The sequence below is a fragment of the Chrysemys picta genome, chromosome 6 (assembly GCF_011386835.1).
Source record: "Chrysemys picta bellii isolate R12L10 chromosome 6, ASM1138683v2, whole genome shotgun sequence".
In the NCBI taxonomy this organism is placed as follows: domain Eukaryota; kingdom Metazoa; phylum Chordata; order Testudines; family Emydidae; genus Chrysemys; species Chrysemys picta.
Window position 1 is genome coordinate 100955259 of NC_088796.1, and position 18808 is coordinate 100974066.

An 18808-nucleotide genomic window follows, 5' to 3' on the forward strand; every position below is an offset into this window, starting at 1 on the left:
ACGTGTGTGTGCCCAGTGAACGAGAGATTTTTCCTTTGGCGGTACCCTTTGGGGAGGCGAATGCACCATTAGCCACCTGGTGCTGCTGCATGATGGTATAAAGAACAGAGCCACCCCAGACCCTCTGTTCCTTCCAACCAGATGAACTCTGATAGAGGGTGCATCATGGAATGGACATGTGCAACGTATCTCAAAGAACAACAGTTACAGAACAAGTTAGTAACCGTTTTTAATTCTTCAAGCGACTGCACATGTCCATTCCACTTCAGGTGACGCACAAGTAGTACAATCCAAAGGTGGGTTTTGGAGTCTACCTGAACAAGGATTGAAGAACTATTTGTCCAAAAGCGGCATTATCTTTGGAATGCTGAGATATAGCACAGGGGTAGGCAACCTATGGCACGAGTGCCGAAGGCGGCACGCAAGCTGATTTTCAGTGGCACTCACCCTGCCTGGGTCCTGGCCACTGCTCCAGGGGCTCTGCATTTTATTTTAATTTTCAATGAAGTTTCTTAAACATTTTTAAAAACCTTATTTACTTTACATACAACAATAGTTTAGTTATATATTATAGACTTATAGAAAGAGATCTTCTAAAAACGTTAAAATGTATTACTGGCACGCGAAACCTTAAATTAGAGTGAATAAATGAAGACTCGGCACACCGCTTCTGACAGGTTGCCGATCCCGGATATAGCATAACTCGTAATAAAGGTACACTGATGACCAAGTTGCTCTATAAATGTCTGTTATAAGTATATGAGCCAAAAAAGCTGCTGAAGCTGCCTGAGATCTTGTAGAGTGTGCTACCACCCTGTTTGGAGGGGGGTACATAGGCAACATCATAGCACAGATGTATGCAAGATGAAATCCTCCGAGTTGAGACTGGAAGTCCTTTCATTTTGACTGTAACTGACACAAACAGCTGGGACAATGATCTATAAAACCTAATTCTGTCCAAGTACTCTTCTAACATCCAAGATATGGAACCTCTCCTCATCCTTAGGAGAACAGGGCTTAGGAAAGAAAGTCAGTAAATATATGGCCTGATTAAAGTATTGGAGTTCCACCTCAGTCAGGAATTTCAGATGTGGGCACAAGTATACCTTGTTCTCATAAAAAACTGAGTAAGGAGGGTCAGCTACCAGAACTCGTAACTCCACCACCCTTCTCATGAAGGTAATAGCTACCAAAAACATTGCTTTCATAGACAGATGAGGTAAAGAGCAGGTAGCCACTGGTTCAAAGGGCAGACCCATCAACCTTGTTATCACCAGATTTTGGTCCCAGGGAGGAATGGGATCCATGACATGGGGATATAGCCTGTCCAGACCTTTTAAGACTCTGACTGTTATAGGATTAGAAAACTCTGAGTGGCCTGCAATTGGTGGGTGGAGAATGGAGGTAGCTGTCAGGTGAACTCTGATGTAAGTAATCTATAGGCCTTCTTGTTCAGATGGAACAAACAGTCCAAAACATGTTGGATAATGGCCATGACTGCAAAAACACCTCTCTGCTTTGATCAGAAGGAGAACTGTTTCCTCTTCAACAGGGAAGCATATCTAGTAAATGGCTTCCTGCTATTCATGAGAACATAATACTCCAGCTCTAGAGACGTTAACTATGGAGCACCCAGGCAGTAAGATGGAGAGTGGCCATGTTGGGATGTAGCAGGCAACCGTGGTCCTGGGAAATAAAATTGGGTTCTGTAGATAGTGTCAAAGGAAACCTGGCAGAAAGGCTAAGCAGACTGGAGAACTAACGCTGGCTAGGCCAACTTGGTGCTATGAGGGCCATACAAACATGACCCTTCTTGGGCTTGAGAAATAGCGGAATAGGAGGGAAGGCATCCAGCAGTTTGTCTTTCCAAGAAAGTAGGAAAGCATCTGTCAGCAATCCCTGACTGTGACCAAAAGAGCTGACACTTTGTGAGTAGTTAACAGGTCTATGTGAGGGATCTGGTTTGAAAAATGATCCTCACAAGTTCTGGCCTGACAGACCACTCATGATCTATGCTGAACAAACTGCTCAGGCAATCTTCCAAGCTGCTGTGAAGACCAGGAAGGTGACAGGCTTTGAGATGAATTGCAAAACTCCCAAAGATGTATCGCCTCTTGACAAAGATTGTCTGACCTGGCCCTTCTCTGTCTGTTCATGTAGAACATCACTGCAGTGTTGTCCATGAGAACTTGTTGAGTGTTTCCCCTGATGTGAGGGAGAAAAGCCTGACAGGCCAGATGAATAGCCCTGAACTCCCATATGTTCACGTGGCGAGCTAAATCTTGATGAGATCTCAGATCCTGCGTTTGTAGGTTTCCTAGGTGAGCTCTCCAACCTAGAGAAGTAGTACCTGTAATCAAAAAGTCAGTGTGGGTAAAGGAGGGGCAAAGGAAACTTCCACACACACATTGGCTGGATCCATCCACTAGACCAGTGCTTCTCAAAGTGGTGGTCCGTAGACCGTGCCAGTCCGCAAGCCATCGGCTACCGGTCCACGACGAGTTTCCTCATAAGAGCGTCAAATAGGATAATAATATGGCACCGGTCCCTGGCACATTGGAAAAAAAAAATTGCCGGTCCCCCACATCAGACAGCTTAAGAAGCACTGCACTAGACCAAGGAGGCTATCACTCAAGCCCAAGTACTCAAATCAACATGTCCAATGGGTGATGAGCCAGGAAGTACACTGACCTTAACCAGCTCTGCAACATTTGGAGACGAATTCTGGCATGCCAAACCACATATGTGCAGAAGGCCATGTGCCCCAGTAATCTGAGGCAATATCTTACTGTTGTAGGTGGATGGTCTTTGAGATCTATGGAAACGTTTAACACTGTCTGGAATCAGACTTGAGGTAGGAACACCCGGGCTACTGGAGCATTCAGGATCGTTTTATACATTGTAGTCTCTGAACTGGGAAGAAGATTGACTTGTGCTCATTGTTCAACATAACCAGAACACTGAAGACAGATTGGATCCAGGATAGACCAACTTCCACTTGTAGTTTGGATTGATCCTATACCAGCCAGTCATCCAGGTTAGGAAAGACTTGGACTCCTGCTCTCCTTAAGAATGCAACTACCCCTCCCATGCATTTTATAAATATACAGACTTAGGGCAACAGACAGGCAGAAGGGTCGGATTGCAAATTGATAATGGATATTGTTGACCAGAAATCTTAGGAATCTCCTGTAGTTTTATGGGACAGCCACATGAAAATGTGCATCCTTCAAGCTGAGGGCAGCATACCAGTCGCTGGGATCCAGGGAGGGGAATGATGGAGGCTAGGGTTATCATGCAAAACCTTACTTTCTTTAACATTTTACAAGTCCAGGATGAGTCAGACCTCCTTTTGACTCTGGAATCAGGAAATAATATGAATAGAAACCTCAATAAAGAGGGGAACCTCTTCTATAGCTCCCAAATGGAGATGAGACTGCACTTGTCAGAGGAGTACAACCTTATGAGAGTGTTCTCTGAAGAGAAGTGGGGAAGGAAGTTGGGTGGGGGGGAGTGGAAATAAACAGCAATTTCACAGTACCTAGGACCCCCTGATCTGTGGTAATATGGGACCAAGGATATAGGAACCGGGATAACAAGTCAGAAAAAATATAGGAGGGATATTGCAGATTCCATGGTGTTGGGTGCTCAATCTACCCCATCTAAGGATGCTTGCAGAGTGGTCTGAGAACTACAGAATATTGTCACAGAGGGAGAAGTCGTATCTGGCCAATTAGGCTTGTTGGCTAAAGATATGAAATTGCAGCCCAGATGTGGAATAAAATTTTCCTATCAAAAAGGTCTAATTTCTTCATATCTTTGTCCTTTGGTGTAGAAGATGGTCAATCCTGACACAGGCTCATTCACCTCCAAGACAACTAAGGAACCTGGCAAAGGATGGGTATAAAAATGTTCATAGCCTTGAGAAGGGACATGGCACCCTCTGTCAGTTCTCTTAGCTGTGAAAGGCAGAGGATAGCATTTGCCACAAGGATTTTGTAGGTGTTGATGGGCAGAGCCACTCTAGAAGGCCCTGCTGAACCCATAATGTTGAACTCAAAAGCCTGTGGGAACTCTCCTGGAACCACTTCAGCAGGAATATCAAAAGAGGTAGCTACTCTCGATAAACCCTGATGTCATCCAGACAGGTGAAGAATCCTGGGGGACTATAGTCGCATCAGATGAGAGGAGGAAAAATACAGAGGAGGCCGAGGCTAATCCTCTTGTGGTGCAGTGGGTCAATGTTTGGAAGCATGAGTCTGGTCTTGAAAGTCTTCTTGGTATGGACCTTGTGATCTGTCATCTGCTAGAAGATCTATAAGGCTAGGAAACCAGGGAGGATCTGGAAGTGGGAGGCATGCCCCACAGGTTCCAGTAAGGAATAGATATGGCATAGTACCCCAGCCACAATTACTCCAAAGATCCACATCTCTGCACATGTAATAGGTAAGAGGAACGGAATTCCTGCAATGAAGGTGAAGGTGAGCGTTGTCATCTAACCCAGGAGTGAGGGACATAGGAGCCTACCTCACAATCCGAGGAAGACCCTGATTCGCATGACCATGGTATGGTGCCAAGCAGCACCAGAGCCTGGGGGTCTCTCTCCAGAGATATCGGAGCTGGGGACAGCATGCTGTTTACCTCTGGATTGAACTGAGCGAGAAAGCACTGGACACTCCGAAGAGCTAGCCCCAAACAGTATTGAGGGATGAACTTGTCTCTGAGGTAGGTTCATAGCCAGGGCCTTTCACTAGCATGTCTCCTGGACCATCAGAGAATCTGGCACCATGAGACAGAGTAGATCCTGTGCTGCCACATAGGTCTCCAGTGTCATCAGTACCAAGAGATTTTCCTGGTGCTATTATTTTTGCACTGAAGGAGTCAGCACTGTAGTAGAGGTCCTTCTCAATGGCCCAGGCATGGGTGCTGAAGTTGATAACCCTTGATGAGAAGAGGTTGGTAACAGGGAGCATCTCTTCCCAGAGAATACCCTATCTTGTCCTCCAGATTGTTTACTGATGGATGTTCCCAGGGACCTCGATCTTTGAATGATCTAAGACTCGGCTCCTCTGATGAATGGTCTGGTCTTCCATGCTTCTTTCTCACCACTAGAAAAGGGGATTGGTGCTGACTTTCAGAAGCAGTGTCCCAAGGGACAGTCTTCACCAATGCTAAAGTACTTGATGCCCTCCTTGACAGGAAGGTACAGAAGGTGGATGCAGAGCAGCCTGCAGGAGGATATGGCAGTCTCACCTACCTGTCTTTTTTCATCTGGGATTTGAAGTCCCTGCAAATCTGGCAGGGATTTCAAACATGACCCACAACAAGGTACTTCGGGCAGGTGAAATAAGAATCATTCTTTGGCATAGATTTCTTGTAACCAGCACAAGACTTAAAACCCGAAGACCAACGCATACCTCAGTACTGGGTGTCAGTAACCCACGAATAAGAGGGAACCAATGCTCCAAGAAAAACAACCAATAAAACCTACAATCATCTACCACCAACGAATATCACTAACTTAACTATTTACATAAAGGAAGATAATTTCCGTGTAAAGGGAGAAACTTGCAACAGCATGCCCATGCACCCTGACTACTGATCCCAGGCAGTGCGTAGGAACTGAGGGAGGTCTGGGGCAGTGGCATGAGGGGGCTGAGGGCGCATATGCCACCCCAATGGGTACCACTAAGGGTAAAATTTCCAACTTTGGTGCATTGGGCACAGACACACCTGAAATGGAATGGGCATGTGCAATCACTCAAAGAAAAACATAACATTAAAAAAAAAAAAATTAAGAAATTAGGGGTGGGGGGGCTATTACTCTTACCTGGAATATACTGGCTCCATAGGGGGTCCGCCAGGCATTAAGAAGGTTATCTTTTCCAGTACTCACAAACCATTTACCTAGAAGTGTAACAGAAAGGCAATGAGAACGTATAATAAAACATCCAACAACTGACAGATTTTACATTTTCAACTCACATTTATGAAGTTTAACTCAATAGGCATATTAACCTCAGGGGTTATTAGCTGGCTGATTAGCACTATTCAAAGCTCTTGGTACTAATCAACATGGTTTTTACTTACATCTGTGTGGGGAGGGGAAGGGGGGATATGAAACGCATCACACAGGAATGCTGTTGCTGCTTGTAATAGTAATACTTTTAAAAAAAATAACCACTTAGTAAGTAGAAAGCACTTTACAAACATGAACTAATTCTCACAACAGCCATGGGAGGAAGGTAGATGGGTATTACCATCATTTTACAGATGGCGAATAAGAGGCAGAAAGGTGAAGTGACTTCCCCAAGTCATACAGTAAGTAACTGGCAGAGCAAGGATTAGAACATAGGAAACCCTGGCTTCCAGGCCAACTTACCACAGTAAGCAAACTTAAGTGACAACACACAGCTCTCATGAAGATGTAGTTGATACTTGTCTGGTTTATTTACATGTAGTACTTCCACATTGCTGCTCTCCATCCCCACAGCTAGCCATTCACCAGTAGGGCAATATCCAAGGGAAAAGATCTGGGGAAATTAAACAAGGAAAATCTTTATCTTTTTGCAAAGTTAATGAATGAAATATCACAGTGGAGGAAAGAGACTAAAACCAAAACCAAACTGTTCACCAGCAAGAATATCGTTCCAAATCTGACAAGAAAATAGAGGAATATTTAGTTATCTATTCATGTAATTCAAACTATGTTTTAGGGGGGAGCGGGAAGTGAGATGTTATTTAGGCTATCATTGCATTTTTGTGAGCCAATAATCTATAGGAATTCCAAAACATAATGCATGTTTTGGCTTCTAACAGCAAAATAAAAATTTCCCACTTGCACTGGGTTTAGTTCTTGAGTATCATCCTAAATAAACTGGCAAATTAAAAAAAAAAAAAAAAAGTAGGAAAACCTAGTCACCTGTGATGTGAAGTCATGCTGTTGTAGCTGTCTCCCTTCTCTCAAGTCCCAGGATCTGACAGTATTGTCCAAACCTCCCGTCCAGAGCTTGGTACCATCATTAGAAATGTCAATACAGCTGGCTCCATCTGTGTGGCCCTGGAATTGCCTGATAAAACAAACCAGATTGAATAATGATTTCCTGCCAGAGCTCAAGGTAAACACTGTTGTGTTGTTAGTTTTGGATTCTGTATGTGTGTGTCATCTCTTCTGAGTCTGCTAATGTGCAAGAGCCAGCCCCTCCCACTGGCTGGACATGAAATGCACATATTACAAAAACCACTTTGCAGGTGTTAGGGAAATGATCTGTAATACAGCTAGCTAAACAAAAGCAGTCAAATATTTCCTATCAAATTTTGGGAGGAAGGAAAGCTATTTAAAAACACAAAGTACAAGTATGTTAGCCATCACACCTGGAAAAAATGAATGAATCACCAAGATTAAAACACAGACTATCCAGGGGACAAACTAGTTATTTCTGCATTTTTATTTATCTGTGAATCAAGAAGATAAATACATAGCAGATTTGGTTACATAAATATTAGTAGGAAGGAATCCAGAAAACTAAAAACAACACCGCCACCATGACTGAATCAGCAAAATTATGCCCTCAGTGGTAGTAGGTCATGAGATCCCATAGTCACTAAACAGTATGTTTTGTTTTAAAGCTTTGCCTTAGGAACTCCCAGCTCTCAGCAACACAGGATCAACAAGTTTTCCTTGATCCTTAGACTGACATCCTCTGAGATGCTTGCATTTTTCACTAGCGATTGACTTTGGGGAAGTCCTCTGCCTTAGTGTCAAAGGTTGGGGGGGGGGGCAGGGAGGGAGAGAGGAAAAAAACTCTTTTGGGAGTCAACTATAAATCATTTACAACTGCCACAATAAAGGTCATGTGGCACGTTTTGTTTTGAGTCACTGATCTGAAAACACAAGGAGTTATCAATTAGTAAAGTAGCAGGCAATGGAAGAATAGAAGCAAACATACAGAGGAAAAAAGTGCATCACAGCACTATGGCAGCTAGTCCTGGTCATTCATGAGAGTGTCATAAAATTTAGAAAGATTTTATTTGTACTCCGACATAATTTAAATACGTAGCAAGGGTCATCCACGTTTTAGGACATGCCAAAATCAAATTTGTGGATCTAAACACACAAAGGGATTTATACTTGGTGCAAATATGTGGGCCTAAATCCTAAAGAGTGACTAGGATTTGGGTACCTCCTTTTTTTGGTGCCCACTCAGAAACACTTTAAACAGGCCCAGAGTGTGTACTCAAAACTTACTGAAAAACAGGGCCATTCCTAATTTAAGCTCCATTTCCTTACAGTACCATGGATATCTACAAATTTAGTAGCAATGGACCAAAAGTTAGCTTTTCAGTGGACCACAGCATGATTATACTATAAGCTATCCCAGGCAATTCCAGATCCAGCCTCTGCATAATGGCAGAAAGGGATAACATTACCATGCCAGGCACTCACATTTAGAAATGGATTCTGCCTCTAGCACATTTACTGTTTTGTCTTGAAGGCTTAAAGGAAAGTCAGTTACGGAAATGACTTATCTGGGCATTAAGTTAATCATACTCCCTGCCAACCAATCCTAAAAGAATTAGAGATTGGCTGCAAAGAGTATCACTTATTGGCCTCCAAAAAAACGGACCAACTACCAAAAATAGTATCTTAAAAATATGAGAGACGAAAACTGGAGAAGAATGGCAGGAAAAAAACAGAATGCATGAAATTGTTTCAACTTTAATTTAACATTATTTATACTATGGTTAAATTAAACAAAATTTAAGAGCTGCTCCAAGCCTCGTTTAACACCTTTGGTGCATCCCAAAGCCAGTATAATCAACTGTATGCTAAAAAAATCTCAACAAAAAAGGCCAAGATGTTACTGCACAGGAAGTTTCCCAAAGAACACATGGTCAAAAGTATAATGTCTTGTCAACACCCATTTCTCATGCACAATGGACTATTGGTATTTCATGCCTTATTGATACAGTTGGCAGCATCCACACTCTTCTAAATCACTTTTGGATAGTCCAATTTTGTTACCATTTATAAGCAGGTGATTTTCAATACTTATGTAACAAGGGTCAAGACAAGACAAAGAAACACACCTCAATACTACCCCAAAGTTTGCATTCACTCTTCATCAACCATGAAGATTAAAGTGATATATCTCGGTCTGCGGTGATTTGGGGCTGATCCAAAATTCACTTAAGTCCATGGGAATTTTTATATTGACTTTAGTGGGCTTTGGATCAGGCCCTTTATGAACTGTGAGAATGTTTTCCAGGACTAGGCTGAGATCATCACTAAACTAGGATTCACTCTGTTCTCTAGACAACAGGGACTACCTACGTAACACTTTTGTCATGAAACATTATGTAGGAACAATAAATATTTAGCTAATTATCTAAAGAGTAACTTTAGTAAAAATCCTTTTGTAAAGTAAGAATAACTCACCTGACCAACGTCTGATTGTGCAGATCCCACACTGCAATGTTCCCATCACTACAGCAGGAAAAGCAGACCTTGGAATCGGGGCTGATAGCCAGAGCGTAGCAGGCTGGAGCAGATGATGTCAGCTCTGCTTTTATACGAGGAGTTGGTGCTGCCAGGTCCCATATGGATAATGTGCTGGCTTCCCCACCAACTATGAGGGTGCATCCATCAGGCAGCAATTTACAGGAGCGGATGTAGTTATCTCTGTTCTGTATAATACAAGCCACCTCAGTTACATTAATACATTCCTACTGATAATAACCAATGACATGATCCATGCTGCATCCAAGTTTTAAACAGTAGGCTGTATTTTCCTGCTGCCAAAGTACACAAAATTCACCAGCAGATTCTAAATGGCTTCCATCTCCTACCTCTCACCACTGAGCAGAGAGTACAGCTGTAGAAATTAAGCTACAGTTTTCATATTGCAAGTACGGAAGCCTACTGTGTTTTGAATCTGATGGGTAGCAATTCTTACATCTCATTACAAACTGACAGAGCTAAGCTAACAGAGCCAAGAGCTTGCTTGCTGTACAAGTGCACTCCTTCTGCTAGGACTGCCAACACTGCAGGAATATTTCTGAAAGAGCAAATGACCTCTTACTTTGGCAGTGTGAAGAAACCATCTATGAAAAACAGGTTGTAAGACCAATGCCGTCCTAGAGTTTTTTTCCTTAATCTCTATTTTGTGCTTACTATTTATACACAAACGCTGCACCTTTTATGCCCTGACTGCTTTTAACCTGTTTCTTGGGACTTAAACTGGGTCTTCGTTTGTCAGCAGGGCTCTTACCACATAACTGGTTTCACATTTGTGATAATGTTGCTGACTAAAAAGTACTAAGGGGAAACAGTCCAGGCTTCAGCCATTACAAGTTTTACTCCATAAATTATTGGCTGTCATGATTTCCTCACTTTAAATAGCAAAATTATTGTGATGAGCGCCAAAAGGATAAAGCCTATAACTCCAAACATATAAGAAAGCAATATTGCTATTTGTTTTGCGTTACACTTTCCTTAGTACAGCAGGACAATCATTTTTTGTGGTAGCAGACCTTGTTGGCCCTGTTGTAAGCAGCAATAAGACTACATAACCTACACATAGATAGCTATGAATACTGCTTCCAGGACTGCATCCTCCACATAGCACATCATATATATTCAGCAATGATATTTGATGGCTAACACTGGGATAGTAATGAAGAAGGTCACAGCAAAGCCTGACTGTATACCTTGGCTTGTACCAACACCATTGAATATTGAAAGCAAACATGCTGTTTTAAATAGGTACTATAGGGATTTATAGCTTATACCCTTAGTAGAGCACTTGCCTTCACAGTTCACATTTTACTGGTTGCCTTTCTTTCCAACCTTTTTCAGCTGGTTTTATTGGTTGTGGAGCAGAGCATGGTGTATGAAGCTTCCTGAACTAGTTGAGCAGGCACACCCTGCCTGCTCCATGTTGTATACAGCACTGAAATCCTTGTCAGCTCTCAGATGTACGTTTATGTTCCGAACAAGAGCAAATACATATTAAGTTTGAGACCACACCCTGTACTGTAATCAGGCACTGTAATTACCTTCTATTTAAATGAACTGTAGCAAAAGAGAAATACTTATGGAATGTTCTAGGCATCACAGAGCAAGAATGACTGCATTCACTTTTTGTCACTTTCATCTCAACTAATGGGGAAATCCCCATTATCTGCAAGAGGGAGAACTGGGGACAATTTCCATTTAAAAGACATCTGTCTAGTGCAGCATTTGATTGTTACTGATCATATTTGTGATGAATAAACTACGATTCTTCCTCACCACTGCCACCATTTTATTTTAAAAAATAGTTACATACCTAATGCAGGAAACAGAACTGCCTGATATTTCCTTATAATATGAATAAAATCCAGGCCTGGAGAGCTATTTCCTTATTGAGTCTCCAAGGAGAAGTTAACCTTGTGCACAAGTTACTGTTTGCTTACCAGGCAGTCCAGCTGAGAGACAGGGCTCTTGTTGCCAGGTTGGCTAATATCCCAGACTTTGACACATCCCTTTCCCCCAGTGTACACGTGTCTTGTGGGGTTGCTGATGGTAACTGCACACACTACTTCCCCATGATTCAGGGTATTGATCTGACGAGCATGGCGAGGGATTCCTGGTCCAATGAGGGCATCAGGAGGGAAAGGTACAGGCTGCATCTGACCATCTGCAGTAACGTGAAAGGAGTATGCTCTTTTTGGGAAAGAGGGAAGAGGAGAGAAAAAGACAGAAAGAATTAGGTCAACCATTACATTGCTGAGTTGTGAGAAATAAGAGCAACCTTTAGCAGTTCCTTTGCTTGGCTAATTTTATTTTTCATATTATATCAATTTAAGCTGCAGTGCCAAATGCTATAGGCACAGAAAATTGGGGATGGGACGAGACCACTCACAACAGACAGTTCCATCTCCTCTTGCATGCGAAGTAATTAGAGCAAAAAATAAAAGTGCATTAAGTGGTACGATTAACAAATTCCCTTAAAAAAAAAGTCTACGTCTATGAGGTCATAGCAACTACTTAATCATCTTTTAGCCTCAGGGAATTTAACCAAACACCTAGACTGCAAGTATGAACTAAATATGAGTCAACAGTGTAACACTGTTTCAAAAAAAAGCGATCATCATTCCTGGATGCATTAGCAGCAGTGTTGTAAGCAAGACACAACAAGTAATTGTTCTGCTCTACTCTGTGCTGATTAGGCCTCAGCTGGAGTACTGTGTCCAGTTCTGTGTGCCACATTTCAAGAAAGATGTGGACAAATTGGAGAAAGTCCAGAGAAGAGCAATAAAAAATGATTAAAGGTCTAGAAAACATGACCTATGAGGGAAGATTGAAAAAATTGGGTTTGTTTAGTCTGGAAAAGAGAAGACAGAGGGGACATAAGTTTTCAAGTACATAAAAGGTTGTTACAAGGAGGAGGGAAAAGAATTGTTCTCCTTAACCTCTGAGGATAGGACAAGAAGCAATGGGCTTAAATTGCAGCAAGGGAGGTTTAGGTTGGACATTAGGAAAAACTTCCTAACCGTCCGGGTGGTTAAGCACTGGAATAAGTTGCCTAAGGAGGTTGTGGAATCTCCATCATTGGAGATTTTTAAGAGCAGGTTAGACAAACATCTATCAGGGATGATCTAGATCAAGGGTCTCAAACACACGGCCCGCGGGGTTCTTTCGTGTGGCCCGCCAAGCTCCCCGTGCCCCCCCACCCATGGGCCCCCCACCCCTCTGCCTACCCCATGGCACCACGAGCCCCGCGCAGCTCCCTGAAGCGGCTGGAACTATGGCCCTGCAGACCCGGTCAGGGCGGGGGGGAGAGAAGTAGAGGGCTCTGTGCTCTCAATTCCAGGCACCGCCCCCTGCAGCTCCCATTGGCCAGGAATAGGGAACCGCGGCCAATGGGAGCTTTGGGGGAGGTACCTGGAAGAGCAGCACATGGCGCCGTTTTCCCCTGCCCCCGGGACTCCGACTGCATCCTGGAGCGGAGCGGAGCACAGCGGGGCCAGGGCAGGCACGGAGCCTGCCCTGGCCACGGTGTGCAGCGCTGCCACCCCGGATCCGCTCCAGGTAAGTGGCTCCGGGCCGGAACCCACACCCCAACCCCCCTGTCCAGAGCCCCCTGCCACATCCGTCACCCCAACTCCCTGCCGAGCCCCCGCCGCACCTTGCACCCCGACTGCACCCCTCACCCTCCTGCACCCCACACTTCAACTCCCTGCCCTGAGCCCCTGCCGTACCCTGAACACCTCCTGCACCTCAACTCCGTCCCCTGAGCCCCCGCCATGCCCCGCACCCCTCCTGCACACCATCTGAGAATGAGTGAATTGAAACGGATGGCTGTGATGTGGAGAACAGTAGCTAAATAAAGATACTTTTTTCAAGGAAAAACTTATATAGACAGATGCCCCATATGTATTACTTTCACAATACTCCACTAATAGAAGTTAGGGCCTAGTGTTTCTGTTATAGCTCAAAACCATTATAGGACAAAACCTTTTCACTAACTTAACACATTTTATTGCCTTGGTGAGATTCCAAATTTTGTCCTAATGTTTTTAATACATGTCTGATTCACATCACAAAGACCAATACTGCCATCAACGCTGATGCCACATTTATGACAGTCTCAAAAAGGCCAAAAACTGAATGAACATGGAGAGGAGAATGAACTACTTGCTCACTAATACAAATTGGGCAGTTTGAGTCACATTGTTTGGTGCTCTCCCTTATTATCCCTTTTATTTTTTCCTTAAAATATCCTTTTCATAAAAGGATGATCAAAGTGTCTACTCTATACTCCAAATGCAGCCTTCCTACAGCTTCTCAGTCAGTGTAAATCAGATGAAATGCAGTATTACATGCATTATTTAATTCGCATTCTATCCTAAAACTATTACTCTCGGATTTTTCCGATTTGTGTTTTCTGTAGTATGTGCTATAACCAGGAATTGAAAAACCCACTAAAATGGGGCGAGTACGCTGACTAGGGATGGGGAGAGAATAGATAGAACAGCTGGCGCCTTCCCTTGAAGGAAAGAATTAAGCCTGAGAGCAGAGCAGCCCAGATATCACTAATGATCTTTCAGTATGGAAGGAAGGAGCGGAAGAAGAGCAGCCCCGTGCTATTATTGTTTTCTGAAAAGGGAAGCAAGCTGCATTTATGTTAAGGCACGGATGTTTCTTATAGCTGACCACATGTGGTGGAATTCATACTTGAGTGAATGCACACAGGTGAATGGGTACGGATGAGCGTGAGCAAGAAACAGAATGAGGGGGCTATACTAGCCAAGAAGTGAAGGAGAGAAAGATCTTCAGGAAGATGTGTGCAAGAGAAAAATGTAGAACTGGAGGTAAAGAACAGAAGATAACATTGGGAAAGAATAAGAAAAGGATACAAGGGCATGGAGAGAAAAAGAATGGAAGGATACTCACTCCAAACAACACAATGTATATAATAGGATGGAAAATTTGAGTAAAGGGGAAACAAGATACAAGAAAAAGCACAAGTTATATTGTTGCAAGACTTATTAAATGGGAAGTAGATTGATAATGCAAAACTTAATCACAGTATTCTTTTAAATTGTCTAGGGCCTGGCTTTTGGGGCTGTGACAGCACAAGTGTTTGTCACATACTAACAGTAGATGTTGGGAAAACTTCTGAAGCCCCCTAATAAAATAATTTTAATATAAAATGTTCAAGTTTTATCACGGTACATTCCTTGCATAGAACTGAATATACCATTTATCTTCATGATGCTGATAGCCAGACTCATATTGCCCTCTCTCTTTTTTATTGTCTGTCTCAGGTTTGTAGCACTTCCTTTTAGTTCATTTCCTCCTTCAGGGCACAGGAACAAAGTGAACACTAGCCCTCAACAGTTAATATCGTGTAGGTGACTCCACTGGTTATAACTCCTTTCATCCAATGAGTAGTTTCCATTTATAAATACCATTAGTATTTGATTTAGAGGGCAGTTCTTTACTCACTCAAAAAGCCCACTGTTCTAAATACCATAATTACTGCCAACGTTGTTACCCTAAAAACAGACAAAAACAAAGGGATGAACAAAATGAGGCCCTGTGATAAAAATACTATGTGATTATGTAATTAATGACTGTCCCATAATGCATGTGCATGGGAGCAAAATTAAGGTTGCACAGCTAACCATAAGTCTGGCATTTCCTAACTTTTGACTTTGCAAGCCTAATAGTGTTTTTTTACACATTGCTTTTTTAGATGTAATTTCCCAGGTTTTTTAAAGTAATAAACGGAAAAGGCTGAAATTCCACATCAGGCTGGCACCACCAGGTGTCATCAGCAGGTTTGGAATCTTTATATCTACCACACTCCACATCAGTGTGCCACTTGAGCTCAGGGAGAAACTGATAGAAGGCTGTCATCCTCTATGTGGACCAGCCCTTCAGTGGATTTCACAGACATTTATTGAGAGCAGAAGAATTGGAATCTTGAGTTCCATTCCAGGTTCTTGAGGGGAGTGTGATCTAGTGGGTACAGACACTTCTGTCTGTTTCCCCCAAGACTGACCCCTTCTGCTGTTCCCCCCAGCCCATCCCCGTCCTCTTTTCCTCACCTCAGCTCCTCATTCGGTCCCATTCTTCTCACCTAGCCAGTCCCCACTCATAAGGCTTCTCATCCCAATCCCTGTGCCCTTGCCCAGCAAATCCTAGTCTCAACTCCTTCCGACTCCCCATTCCAACCTCAGTCTCTATCCCTTTTCCAGTCCCAGTCTGCTTATCCAGCCAGTCCAAGCCCCCCTCACGCACTGGCTCCTTGTCTGATTTGTCTCCCTGGTCTTCATGCATACCCATGATCCCTTCCCCAGTGGCTCCAGTCCAATGCTTCTCCCCAGGCTCCTTATCCAATCTCACTGTCCCCCTACCACCTGACTCCTTGTCTCAAGCTCTTTGCCGAGCCAGTCCCTGCAATTTAGTTGCTAATATCTAGCAGGTCTTTATTGACCGGGTGTGATTTTTCAAAGGTTTGTAATCCCAATTTGGGCAGATTTTCCCAAGGGTGGCAAAAGGCATAGTCCTGACATAAAGGTCACCCCTTGTCAAATTTCATGTCACCACTCCAAAGCATGGGGGTCCTTGAGTTTTTCAAAGAAAATGTCACCAGAATTTTTCCACATGTGCAAAACAATAAATTTTTCCCTACCCTCATTCTCGGAAGTGACTTAATCATTTTTCCCCGAAACTTTTTTTTTTTTTAAATTCAGCCTGAGGCAGACATCAGGCATGGTAAATTTCAGCCCAATCGTCTGAAGTTTGACAAAGTTAGAAGCAATTGAAACCAGGCTCTTATAAGCAGACATGTCAGGCAATCTTAATAATAGACAGTGCTACCAGTCCCAGCTATAATAAAAGCACATACAAACTAAACGAACACCACTGAAAAAGGCATTTCTTACATTCTCTAGGAAGAGATGCATTCCCCTCCCATTTCCCTTTTTGGTTAATTTTTACTCTTCAAGTCTCCTCATACACAAGAGCGAAGATTAACCCACAAGGATGCTGGAAACTTCTATTTGTGTATAATGGACAAGTAACAGATAGTCTGTAAGTAATTACATTAAAACGTATGACAAACAACCCTGCCCTGAAAAAAACCCTAAACATTATTTAGGTTACAAAGTCAAGCTCTTTAAAGTTAGGAAATGCCAAAACTGAGGTTGCCTATGAACTATGATAAAGTCTTTAATTACATGATCACATATTTCCTGCCTCATTAAACACAAAGGATTGTATTACAGTAGTGGTTAGAGGCTCCAACAGAGAGCAAGGCCTCATTGTGCAAGGTACAAACACATAAGAAAGACATTGCCTGTCCCAAAAAATGTATAATCTACATAGACCAGGCAGACAAAGGGTGGGAGAAGAAACAAAGGCATAGAGCAGTGAAGTAACTTGCCCAAGGTCACACAACAGGTCAGATCTAGGAAGAGAATCCAGGTATAGAATCATGACAGCTGTGAGAGGCTGCAGTTGGGCTTACATTCTCTCTCTCTCTCTCTCTCTCTCTCTCTCTCACACACACACACACACACACACACACACACTCTTAAGTTCCAGTTGCAAAAGTTTTATTACTGGTGAAAATACACAGGCATAAAGATACACAAGTAAAACACACCTTGACTTTTAGATCTCATGCTGGTTTTGCAGGGCTGGCAGTTATGAAGACATTTTTTTTTTAACTTGTAAATTGACCAGATTTGTTCTGGCTGTGACAGAGATAAGAAACATGAAGTTCCCCACCCAAGCCATTTTTCCCCAGTCACCTTTCAGAGTAATAATCATACTTTCCCCAATATATGAAATCTTACTTTTGAAGGTTACTGCTTAACTCCCAATATTTCCAAAACATCAGATTTTCTAATATTTCAGTTTATTTATAAATTAATATGCACAAAGTTTGTTAGTCTTGGGGAAGAGGAGGGGCAGAGACAATATCTTCCTGTATGTGTAAAGTGCTGGACACATCATCATCATCATTCAATATATCACAATGATTATTCCTAGAATGCAAAATCTTGAACCTAATTTAAGGCTTGTACATTCATACCAGTGTATGTTCATTCTCTTTTAATGCAAGTAATTCAATTAATAAGTAATATCAAACCAACAATATGCAGTGTTGTTGTAGCCATGTTGGCCCAGCATACTAGAGAGACGTAGGTGAGGTAATATCTTTAATTTTAACATTTCCCAGACCTGAGGAAGAGCTCTGTGTAAATTTGAAAACTTGTCTCTCTCACCCACAAAAACTGGACCAATAAAAGATATGACCTCACTCATGTTGTCTCTTTAAACCAACAACATGGCATAACATCTTATTGCTTCTTCCTTTTTCTTTGAAATTTTTTTTAACGCTTGTGAAAATGAAGTGATCCTTCCTCAGAACAAGTACGGCACTGCCAATGGAGGTGAAAATGGCTTTATTTATTCCTTGCAGATTTCCAAGCTACTGCTTATCTTAGTCACTGTATAAATAAAGACTACCTTTTCTGCTGCTTCTACAGAAGAACTGTATTTCCAACCCCAGGCCTACAGCCCTGGTGCACACACACACACACACACACACACACACACACAGAAGAAAAATAAACGTGAACACAAAAGCAAAACAAAGATGATATGAAAACAAAAACCACACAAACATACAGCATTAGGAGTTCATGCTCATCTTCCCAAAACAGATTTCTAAATAAACCAGACACTTTGTCACTTATGACTATACACTATCTCTGCCTGAATAAGTGGTAGAAGGAGAACATATTTCCTTCAATGAAGTCCAGATTAGATAAAAATTAGGGCTGTAGTTAACTCACGTGATTAATTCAAAAAATTTAATTGAGATTAATCGCACTGTTAAACAATTAAATACCAATTTAAATTTATTAAATATTTTGGATGTTTTTCTACATTTTCATATATATTTGATTTCAATTATAACAGAGAATACAAGTGTATATTATTTTTATTACAAATATTTGCACTGCAAAAATGATAAACAAAAGAGATAGTATTTTTCAATTTACCTGACAAAAAGTACTGTAGAGCAATCTCTGTCATGAAACTGCGTCTTACAAATGTAGATTTTTTGGCTACATAACTGTACTCAAAAACAAAACAATGCAAAATTTCAGAGCCTCAGAGTCCACTCAGTCCTACTTTTTGTTCAGCCAGTCGCTAAGACAACAAGTTTGTTTACATTTACAGGAGATAATGCTGCCCTCTTCTTATTTACAATGTCACCAGAAAGTGAGAACAGGCATT

The 18808-nt window shown here is 42.2% G+C and overlaps 1 protein-coding gene across 3 annotated transcripts in view; it reads right to left on the reverse strand.

Annotated features, from left to right (window-relative positions):
* The window catches only part of LOC101946027 (TLE family member 1, transcriptional corepressor), a 109680-nt gene that overhangs the window by 731 nt on the left and 90141 nt on the right, over positions 1-18808 (reverse strand). For all 3 annotated transcript variants that reach the window (XM_008168488.4, XM_042850555.2, XM_008168489.4), the window contains 5 exons: positions 11458-11707; positions 9440-9687; positions 6923-7070; positions 6383-6533; positions 5831-5907 (listed from right to left, as the gene is read on the reverse strand). In XM_008168488.4, coding sequence (XP_008166710.2) covers positions 5831-5907; positions 6383-6533; positions 6923-7070; positions 9440-9687; positions 11458-11707 — 874 coding nt within the window. The remainder of the gene's footprint in view (positions 1-5830; positions 5908-6382; positions 6534-6922; positions 7071-9439; positions 9688-11457; positions 11708-18808) is intronic.